General features: G+C 40.5%; 1 protein-coding gene across 1 annotated transcript in view; it reads left to right on the forward strand.

The window, feature by feature from the left end:
• Positions 1-12176, forward strand: part of LOC140245204 (uncharacterized) — a 315944-nt gene that overhangs the window by 60205 nt on the left and 243563 nt on the right. The window contains exon 4 of the mRNA XM_072324793.1: positions 935-6179. Coding sequence (XP_072180894.1) covers positions 935-6179 — 5245 coding nt within the window. The remainder of the gene's footprint in view (positions 1-934; positions 6180-12176) is intronic.

Here is a 12176-nt window from a genome sequence, read left to right on the forward strand (position 1 = left end):
CCATCAACTTGATATTGACATATGTTAGGGGTAGCAATTATTCCCCCTGCTTTCTGAAAGAGGTTGGTCCATTGCTCTTTCATAATTCTAGAAAAGTGAATTTTTGTTGAATTTCCTTTATATTTTCTTTGTATTGTTGTCCACTCATACGTCATATCCTCTAGTAGTCTCCTCATCCAGCGGTTTCAACACCAAAACTTTAAAAATTCATAACTTTTGCATCGATTGCCCGATTTTCCTAAAACTTTCACTGATGTGTTCTACTAATGTTGCTGCTTTCACTCAATCCACATTGCTTTTTGGGTTTACCTTCCCTTTAAATATGCCCTCACCTGTCACAGATGATATTTATGCCCCAAAACTATCAGGACAAAATCTGTTAATGTTGGTTTTCATTTCCCTTTGCATTACCAGACCTCAAGTTTGGTGTTTGGTATGTGTGCATCAAAAGCATAGACGGGACAGGGAAACGTCACTACACAATGTGTGAGCAGAATGAAGGGGAGGCACCTGTTCTGTCTCATTATAAACCTGCACTGCCTCATATCAAGTGGAAAGAAATGATATATTATGACAAGTGCACATCTGTACTTCTTTTTACTTGTCCGTCTTTAGAGGTGTCTTCAATGCTACGTGATAGAGGTTGTCAACACAGCTTATTTATCGTTGTTTTAACAGAAGAGGTAATTCTCTTTCAAAAAGAAAATGAGACATAACATCACTTTGAAATATCATTTTAGGCATATAGCCCACTAGATTTACTGTTCCCTTTTGTACAACGAACCATAACATCATTATAAACATGTCGTGAATTTTTGTTTCAATGTGTAACATGATGTAAACCCTTTGTAGCATGCCACCATTTCATCTGCCTGTGTACAAAGTACTTTCTGGTGTTAATATCTGACTTAAACTTGTTATTTGTTTTCTGCAGGGCCTTTCTGGTCTGCTCTCACAAGGAAAAGACAAGAAAGGAAGAGAAAATGAAAGCAATGGGAAAGCACAACCAATCAGAGCCACTCACTTCGACTATATCACCAAACCAACCAGCAGTGGAAGTTACACAGAACGGCCACGAGGTGTGAAACCAAATCAGCCTCATGGCCAAAACTACTCCAGCAGCAGATCAGAGAGGCCAAGGGATAACAGGAAACACCGCCATTCCACAGGGTCGTACAACCATTCATCGACTGCCTCTAATAATCATTCTTCATCCAGATCATACAGAAATTCTTCCTCTGGATCTTACAGCCAACCCACTTCTGGATCTTACAGCCAACCTCCTTCTGGATCTTATGGCCAACCTCCTTCTGGATCTTACAGCCAACCTCCTTCTGGATCTTATGGCCAACCTCCTTCTGGATCTTACAACCAACATTCTACCAGATCTTACAACCATTCTTCCTCTGGATCTTACAACCATTCTTCCTCTGGATCATACAACCACCCATCCTCCAGGTCATACAACCAATCTTCTTCTGGGTCTTACAAGAATGGTTCCTCTGCAATGCATCACTCTCGTCCAGAAGTGCAGAGAAGCTACAGCAGAGAGGATGATGAAGAGCTGCTTCTGATTAATTACCAACGGGACAGGGCTGATGACAGAAGCCAAAGGAGGAGGGGATCACTTCCCAGGAGCCACTCTCCAGAGAGAGGTCAAGGAAGGGGTGGTTCCCTTCCAGGATATTACCGTCAGCCTTCCACAGGTTCTCCTCAGGGTCCTCCCAAGCCGCCCCGTCGGCAGCAGTCGCTGAATCGTATACATATTCCTGATGGTTCAGACACAGATATCACTTCACCCAGCGATTATGATGTTTACAGTCCATCGTCAGAGTCTAGTAGCCCAAAGAATTGGAAAGTGAGTCCCCTCATGAGTCCAGGCTCCCAAACTGCAGCATACACACATGATCGTTCATGGCCTCCATCAAAGGAATTCTCTCGACCTTCCCGCTCAGAGCATAGATCACCTGAGCGTAAGCACCAGCAGTATGACAGTAAACAAGTCACCCATACTGATCAATATTATTCACAAAGAGAGAAAGAAAGGGAGAGAAATGGCCAGCAGTATGGTGGTAACTCAAAGACATATACAAATGGCAACAGTAGGGAGGACACAAACTCTTTCATGACCAAGCAGTATGACAGTTCTCAGAGCAAACAGAGCTATATGTCCAGCCAGTATGCAGATAGGTATTCACAGTATCCATCAGAAAGAAGCTCTAGTCAATATCAGTTTTCTACAGCACACCAATACGATGACCCATGGCGTAATGATGCACAACCAAACCAGTTTAGCCAATCCTGGGATGTTGGTCATCCACAGAACCTTCCACAGAACCAATCACAGTCAGCCAGCACTTCAAGGCCTCTGATTCTGCCACAAAATGGTCCAATCCCTCAAGGTCCTCGCCCCATTTACAGGAGTGATGGGGAAATTGATCTAAGAGAGCCACCTTATCATCAAGTGAGAGAATCAGAATTGTTTGCCTCCACAAAATATTCACAGAAACCAACTGATCAACAGCATGCTGAAGACTTCAGTTTCTACCAAAGCAAGCCAAGTGAAGATGGTATAAATGCTGACTGGTGGGATGCGGGGTCCAAGCAGGAGGTCAACCAAGCACAGCCTGTCCAGTCTAACTCCCTCCGCACAGTCCGTGGTGTAAAAGCATACGACCAGCATGTGAAGAAGTTCAAACGTCCTACAAGTCTTGGTGGAATCCCCAGAGGTCTTGAAGATGCATACATGAAGCTGAAGTCTAGCACTGGCACAGCTTACAAAGCTTCTGCTGCCTACTCCCCCAGTTTGGAACGTTCTGATAATTCAGCATTTGGAGTTGCCCAAACACATCAGCAACAGTCATATGGCGAGTCTACATACCAGAAATCTGCAGGCAGCTACAACTCTGCAGATTTTTACCCTACTGATCCATATCTTAGTGGTGCACCAGGTCAGAGTGACAGCACTGCTTGGCCAGAGATTCTTCCAAGTACACAAAAAAGGAATGGTGTTTCTACCCAAGATAGTGGCAAAAAGGGTCATCAAACGAACAGGACTGTGCGTTCGCCAATTCCTAGCGATGAAACCTATAATGCTGTAAATACACAATACCAGAGAGATTCTGGTAAGCAGACCATATTTTGCCTGGTATCTCAGGTAGTGCCAACTACTCCATCTCCAGAAGCAAGCCCTGGTCCTATCCAGCGAGAGCGTGTGGCAATTGAAGAGGGAAAAGTTTCTCCTGTTATGGCTCAACCTGTTGATTTAGCCAGAGCTTCATACAAACATGCTAAACAGAGTGCTGCAAAGAAGAGTCATACACATGGGAGCTACTCTCCTGTCAGATCCCAGCTTGACTACCATGCTCGCCAGGCAGATAAAGGGGTATACCAGCCAAAGAGGCAGCAAGAGAGGCGGCCTTTCCGTCATTCAGTCTCTCAAGACAGCTCTACTGGAAATGAATCTGACAAAACCTCTTCCAATCAACAAAATGGATTCCATAGTGTCCAGTCTCAGTGTCAAACTGTCTCCAAGCAGACTGTGAAAAGTGCTCAACAGAAGTGGGAGTATAAGCAGGATGTGCGAGGAGCCAGTGTTTCCTCTGGGTACCATTCCAGTCCAGAGTATGATGGGAAAACCAATGAAGAGCGACATATTGCGACGAGATATATGTATGAGAAGCAGAGGTTTTCTGATGCAGAGTATCGTACTGACAGTGTGGAGCAGCAGCAAGGGGAGGTAGACACTGCTCCTATCGTACCTGTCAAAGATCTTATAAAGAAAATCAACCGGAAGGCAGTACTCCAAGAGGGTAGTGACCAAGATGTTCCCAGAAATAGGTTGGGTAGTGAGAGTGGAGACCAGATTGAAGACCGTAGTGAACCCAAACAGCAGAACTATCGGGACAGCAGAGTCTTTGGGGAGAACATTGCGCTGAAGAGACTGGTGTCAGAGAAAGGAGATAATCAGGCACCTGCAACCTCTAAGAATTCTACACAAAAGCCAGCCAAAAAGGACTGGGGTGCACAAGATGTTCATGCAAATAGATATGCCATTGATGCACAAGATGAGATGCTGAATGACCCCAGTGAATTCCAGCAGGCTGACTACTTGGATACTAGGGTGTTTGGTGAGGACATCAAGCTGAGGAAAGTTGGGTCTAACAGAGAAAAGAGTCAATCAAGGGTGTACTACAATGAACAGTACATGGCTGCACCTGCAAGTCCTGGAAGTCATGCCTCACCATCTGCAAAGGTAAAGTCAGGTGAGAGAGAACTGTCTCATGAAGCAGCATTTACCATGGAGACGTACCAGCCAGTGGAATCAACACTGGAACAAGATGATGATGACTCGGACGAAAAGCCTATCAATGCTCGTGATAGGAGAGCATACTATGAAAGCCTCAAGCCACTCTCTAGGGAAGAAGAAATTCAAAGTGTGACTGCTTCCAAGACAAAACAGCAAAACCTTGGAAAGACAGGAGGTACTCCAGGTGAGAGTAAACAATTAATCACTGTAACACAATCCACAGTGTACCATGGGAGTATCAAATGGCCTAATAACCCTTCTGAAGTTCGTCAGGTAACTGGGAATAAAGTAGAAGAAACTCTTATTCAACCATCAAAAACTCATGAGGCTGAGAGCATCGCACCTCCTAAGGTACAGAAAAATGTTGCTCAAGCAGCACCTTTGTTCACACCAAGTGAAAGAGAGGCATTCTATGAAAGACTGAAGCAAGGTGCAGATGATGATAAACCAAGTATGATGGGCAGAAGGTCACGAAGTCTGCCAAGACTGAATGTTAACACTGGCGAAAGTAGCTCAGAATATAGGCCGCACAAGAAATCCATTGAAGAGCTAATGGACCCTGACGTGGATATAACCAAACTCTCAGTGGGTGCACAGCTCTTTTATCAGAAGAAACATGAAGTTGAGAAGCACTACAGGAAAAAGGAGCTCCTTCAACGGGTCAAAGGAGAATTAAGGAGGCGGAAGTTTGGCAGTGAACCTGACTTAGCCCATGACAGAGAGGAAGAAGATGTCCTTGATACACTAGAAGATAAAACTCACTTCCTCATGACCCACATAGCTGGAAAAAGAGTTCGTGGCAGAGACAGTGCCGATTTTGAGTTTGCCTTGAATCAGCTGCAAAACATCCACACTGAGGCAGACCAAGATGCGGATGAGATTCTCTACCCACAGTTCTACCAGCCATATGATCACAGGGCTGCTGAGATCCCACTCAGGGAACAGAAGGTGGCTGACTTGCAAACCATGGTTGGAGTCCATGCCGAGGCTGGGTCTGTGAAGCAGCGCCATAAAGTAAAACGAAGCAGATCAGATGTGAGTGAAATAAAATCTGGCGAGTACAATGATGGGCAGCTTCCAGAACAACCTGGAACAGCCAGGAAGAATCAGGACTTCTTCCCATACCGACAAGCCAGCCACCCAAAGAAAATGGTAAAACACAAAGGACTAGGGGGAGAAGGGGGCCATGAATCAACCTCTGATGAAGAAAAGACCCCACGTCCATTTCCTTCTGGTACAAACCCCAAGTTATACCGACCACCAAAGTCATCTGACAATCTTGGTTACAGCTCTGATAGTAGTCCTGAGAGGCCCATAAAGGCAAAGACAAAGATAGTCATCCCAGGCAAGGACCAGAGTAGATCAGGCAATAAAGGTTCAAGCTACTCATCTGCTGGACCAAATTCTGAACAGTTTGGTAGGCCTGGATATTCATCAAGTCTACCACCACCTATAAAGCAGAGTGTGAAGTTCACTGAGGTCCCAAAGATGAAAAAGGCTGTGGTGACCAAACCGCCTCCGGCTCCTGGGTTGACGAAGTTCAAGGAAACACAGCTCCATCTGCAACCTCCTGGCTCCAGAGACTCTGTATCCACGGTGGACAGTGCCATGCTCGCACAGCCCTTTGAAGACATGCATGAAGAGTACCGAGACATGATGATGGAGCATGCCGCTGCTGACCTGCTGCCACCCAAGGAACGTACCTCCTCCAGCGAGTCTCTTCTCCAGATGGTAGCTGACTCCACAACGCACTGGGCGACTCCAGCAGCAGTAGATCCTGATGCATCCTACTGTCCAAGTACCACAATCCCGCTGGCTGATGAGGAAGAAGACGCCTATTCTTCAGATGGTGCCTATGCTGACCTCGAAGGTAAGCCTTGCCCGCTGGTTGCAAAGGAAGACTTGTGATGGAGAAGCATGCAGTCATTGTAGAGTAGGTTTAGATTAGCACTTTATACTGGAGTCAGTTCCTACCTACTAATGTATTCTCAAAGCCAAAACATTTTGTGAAGGCGGATTCAGAATTCACTAACTGCCAGCAAGTGCTTTCAGTTCACCAGTGTGAGGTTAATACTTTCTGAAATAATATTTCAGTGTGATCTGGAGCATGATGGATTTTTTTTTTCTCCATAACCCCTCTTGATGAACATGCCTTCATGGTTAGTCGTATTATATCCAACCTTGTGTTTCTTGAAGGTTTGCAGTAAGTCCTACCATGGCATTATTATAGGATAGTGTAATCAGTCTTCAATATGGTGGTAGAGTAACATTTATATTCATAAATCACATTAAACTCATCAGCAGTTATCAAAGTAGAATGAACACTGACTTGTATAGAAAACAAATTATACATGGAATTTATTAGTTTTTTTTTTTTTAAATTGTGAAAATAGGTGCGTGAGAATGAAAGGTGTTATATGATGTAATACTTACTGCAGATGGATGACAGACCCAACTATACAGGAAACACATAATTCACTCACTTGTTATCAATCAGTCAATCAGTTGGTCAATCATGCCAGCAATCAAACAATTCATGTACAAGCATCCAATAAGTTTTAGTTCCTGTTTGATGTAGAGCAGTGTCATCAATTTTTGTCTTGATGGATGTCATCTTGATGTGAAATTACAATCTGAAATATTTCAAGCATGCATGGTTATGTAAAGTGCTGATGTGTGCCTTGTGAACATAGAATGATATAGATATTAAAATGTTTTGTTAGGGGAGTATTCTTTTAAAAATTGTATAAATATAGGTATGTGTCTGCATGGTTTGAAGTGTTGCCATTATGAGGGTTTGTCTTTGAGATTATAACATGCCTACAAGGTAATTCACTGTAGTTACTACATAGTGCCAAATTGTAAGATGTTTCTGCTTGTTTCTTAATCTGTTCAGAATGATTTGCTGTTGGGTCATAAACTGCTTGGTTTTTATTAATTTGACTTGATGGTTCAGTCTCATCCTTTACAAGAATTTGATGCACTATCAGATGAATTTTCATGTGGAATTTCCTCTCGGTACAGTGTCATGGCAAATGCAGTTATGATAAAATTCACTATGCTTTTATTTGTGATGTAGTTAAAGCCTATTTAAAACAGAGTTTAATTGTTCTGAACAGATTTAGAGCATTCACATTTTGATATTTGTATATCAAGAATCAATTTTAAAGTAACACAAGATGATTTGTAGTACTGGGTCCATTGTATTTTTGCCATTGTGTGACTTACGTTTGATACATCAAACCAATATTTGACCAACTATCTTGTACTTATCTCCTTGCATGTGAGTCTGACACTATATCATATTACTAGAATACTAGGTACAAAAAGAAAAAGAAAAATAAGCTTAAAAAAACCCCAAACAAACTGATTGATCAGGTGCACAACGTTGAGGAGATGATGGGAATGCTAAAATGTTAATGTAGTTTGAATTCTCATCATTGGTTTCTGTAAAGATAATAAAAAGTTTTGGTACCTCAAAAATTTCCTTGAATTTCCTTGTCTTAGTTTGTGTTTCAGGTTAAAGTACCTTTCATATAACTAACACTGTGAGACTTACTCGCCCCAAAGTGCTCTCATGTCTTAGTTATCATGCAATTAACTGCGACCAGCAGCCCCATACGCATAGCGACCAGCAGTCCCATACGCATAGCGTAATCGGGCTTGGCATTGTAGCATTCAGGATCATGACAGATTTAGTATCGCAGGATAAAAGTCAGCTTAAAATCCCAAAAATTCTTCAATTTGAAGACTTACCAATTAAGGTGAAGTATTGAAAACAGGCTTCGGGCAACGTTTGGTTCTGCCTATAGTCCCTTTCTGTTCGAATTGATGACTGAATGTGACTCGGCCGAGAGGACCTTGGGAGAGCTACATACACTGACTACTACAGCCAGTGCATGCGAACGTACACATCACATGCGCACAAATTTCAAATCCATATCAATGGATAAGATGTTTGTGTGCGCATGCGCTGGCCGTAGTAGTCAGTGTATGTAGCTCTCCCAAGGTCCTCTCGACCGAGTCACATTCAGTCATCAATTCGAAAAGAAAGGGACTATTGGCAGAACCAAACGTTGTTCGAAGCCTGTTTTCAATACTTCAACTTAATTGGTAAGTCTTCAAATCGAAGAAATTTTGGGATTTTAAGTTGACATTTACCCGTGATACTAAATCTGTCATGATCCTGAATGCTACAATGCGAAGCCCCATTACGCTATGCGTATGGGGCTGCTGGTCGCAGTTAGCTGTGCGTACAATGGGCTGCATGCTGCTGGTCGCAGTCAGTGGTTTCGTACAATATTTATCGACGCTGTACGGCGACGGCTCTGGTACGAAACCATTATTGCATGATTACTAAGACATGAGAGCACTTTGGGGCGAGTAATTCTCACAGACAACGTACTTTAACGTGAAACACAAACCAAGACAAGGAAATTCAGGGAAACTTTTGAGGTACCAAAACTTTTTATTATCTTTAATAGACAATCAACAATCACATAGGAAATTGAGGTTCCATAGAGATTATGGATGATTATTTGGATTTGTTCTGTAAACTACATTCCTTCTTTCCTACTTTCATTCATCAATTACTCAGTAGTCTTGATATTGGTGTATACATCATAGTTCTCCATCTACTGACATGCTTAATGATTGCTTTCTATATTGATTTATGTGACTGGTGACCAAGTGGAGACTTTCTATTTTGTGGTACACATATTTAGACCTACAAAACTTGGTAATTCATATACTAGTAAATAGTGATTCATAATTACATTTTCAGCATGTATAAATGTACCTACGTGCTTATATTTTCCATGGAAATGAACCTGTCAAAAATCTTGGTAGAATGCATGATTCTATAGTAAAGAAGTACAGAGCTGTATTCTTTGATTAACACAAAGGGTCCACTGCATCGAACTGAGATCAGTAAGTAGCAAGCGAATGGAGAATGAAACAGAGAAATGTTCCATAAGTTTATCAAACATAAGATTTGTTCTTAATTCAGCCACAACCTGTGAATTGTTTTTCACAGATTTGGTAAAGGAACAGAAAAAAAGAAAAGAAAAGAAAAGTGGACACCATTGCAGTGAAGTACTGATAGTCTTTCAAGAAATACTTTCCATCACTCACTGTGGGAGACATCAGTCCAAGTTATGTTTGCAAAGATGCTGCATAGCGCCCTCTACTTTCACTCCTCTCTTGACTCCTTGCTTATGGGATTTCATGCTGGGTGCCAATCATCCTGAGATGACAAACTGAGACAGCTTGGAGGCAATGGCAATAAGCTTTATATCCCAAATGCAAAATCATCCTTCTACCTTTGTGGCATACACAGGGCAACTAATCTTACATCAATTTCAAATCTGTTTTACCATGCGATTTTACCGCTAAACGATTACAAGCACTTAAATCCACAATCAACTTTAAAACATTTACTTCGTTAATAGTCTAGTTAAGTGCTCTGAATGAGATTTACCTTTCCCATAACCCGTTGAGGACGAGTCCCAAGTATGCTGGGGCAAGCGTCTAGATGGGAAGTATGTGTTATAGCAAAATCAAACCATCCTCAACGGGTTAAAATATGAAGAGTTTGTTTGCAAAAACCGATAAGTCCATATTTGCCAAGTGGAGATATTTGCGATTAAAGGTCAAGAAAAATAAAGAAAATAATAAGATTTTTTTGCTTCTTTCGACCATAACTTAAAAAATATACCTCTATATGTAGTGACCAATATATCATTTAAAAGGTATTATTTTGTACTTTGTGACAGAGATCGTACTTCAAAATCTTCAAAAATGGACTTATCGGTTCTTGCAAACAAACCCTTCATATAATCTCTGAAAGAGTCTCAATAACATCACATGGCCTATTATTTCGGACCTGTTCAACATTGCTTTTGATATGATAATGGCATCAAAGAGATTGATTCAGCTCACTGTTTGAGATATATACATGTGACTCTCATTATAACAAAGTCCTGAGAAACAGCAAAATTTATATCAGTATGGGATGATATATAGATCGTGAGTTTGGGACCTACATTTTTACTTCTGCTTAACAAAATTTTGTTATAATCATGTTTGTTATAATGGGAGTGCACCATAGATCTTTTTTTTTTAATTAGAAGAATAATGTTGGAGATGAATACAGAAATGTCAGCTTAAAAAGAGAGCAATACAAGATAGTAAAGGTCTGTCGGATATGGAAACGCTTTTATTTCCTTTAGAGTGAAATTGTTATTTTATATATGATTAATCTCAGAGTTTTTCCTACACATGCTAAGAACATTTATACCTGTATACACGTAAACCTTACATTAGTTTCACCTATCATGATGACTGTTCTTTTGTATTTTTTTTTTGTTGTTGGTAGTATTAGTTCTTCTATAGTCTCCATCTAATTCATTTGCACCAGTCTGAAGTACATTCATATTCAATTGAGAATTACAGAGACATCATTTAGATCAGGCCAACACTGTCCATCTTATTTGCTAAGCAAGATAATGTTCTCAATGTTATGCCTTAATTTATAGTATTTCATGTTATGTCACTTGCCAGTGTAGAAATAGTTTTGCAGAAAATAAATATCTAAAGAGAGAGTTTTACTTGTAAAGAAAATTTATATATAGATATAGATATTAGTCCTGATTGAAATTAAAATTTAGTTCACGTAGTTTCACTGCTCGTGTTTATAAAGGTGATAAAAAGTGATGACATGAAAGGATACACTTTATGTGACACTGTTTAGTTCGACTTTGGGCCGTGGGTCTGACACAAAATTTGTATGACAGTTGTTAAAAGAATATATTTGATTGTGTACTTTATGTGTGGTGTGTGTGCAGTTGTGGTGTGCATATAACAATTGTGTTATCATATGGGTGTCATAAACAATTATTTTTTGGTATCAGTATGATTCCTCCCTAATTTGAGGCAGTCTGGTAGGCATTGAAAGTCATAGCCCATATGACATTATTAATTTTTCTGTTTTTTAATCAGTTCCTTTAACTCTTTATGTGCCACGTTTGCACACCCGACTCAGTGGACGGCATGTCAAGTTTGAATATTCTGCTCAAATGCACAAACCTGCCCAAACTGATCGATAAGTCACCAAATATAACAGTGCAATGAAAGCATTTCTCGCAATTCCATTCTGGTCATACGTACACATGTAGCTTGCATTTTTATGTGGTGATTAACTAACAAGTGGTGTTCCCTACTGGATTTGCAAGTAACAAACTTCTATAAAAGTTACATACATTTGAAACAAGAATATTTTCTCAAAGCATGACTGTGTTGCTGTCTCAAAATAATGTGGCACACAGTGGGGTCAGACAGTGGCATATGAAGAAATAAATACATTAAATGGATGACATGTATATGGAAGACCAATTCTTATGCTTTCTTACCGTTATCCATCCTCAATCAGCAGATTGGCACAGGATATCAAAATCACATTTGTATGAACATCTGTGCAAAGCTGCTTGATCCTCAAGTTAACTGTGATGCAGTTATTCTGTTGATCCATGAAAACTTTTTTATACAGTTCAGGTTATATAGTTCAGGTTGTGCAAGTATTGTGGAAAACAATTATAAAAGGCAAATTTTCAATTATTATTATTATTCTTTTTTAATGGGAAAGGATGGATAGTTTGAGTTCATGATGAATTTTATAAGCTTATCTGATTTTTGAGGGGGACTAGGACAATTTTGATCTGCTATAAATGTGACCTTTTTCTTTGTTGCTCGAACATTTTATTTTTAGAGCCCCTATTTTCTTCTTGCTTCGTTTAAATCTAAACCTTGCATCGTTATATATGTCATTGCCAGTAACCAACACCAATATTACTAACCATACTAACTGTGC

This window comes from Diadema setosum, chromosome 22, assembly GCF_964275005.1.
Source record: "Diadema setosum chromosome 22, eeDiaSeto1, whole genome shotgun sequence".
Lineage (NCBI taxonomy): Eukaryota > Metazoa > Echinodermata > Echinoidea > Diadematoida > Diadematidae > Diadema > Diadema setosum.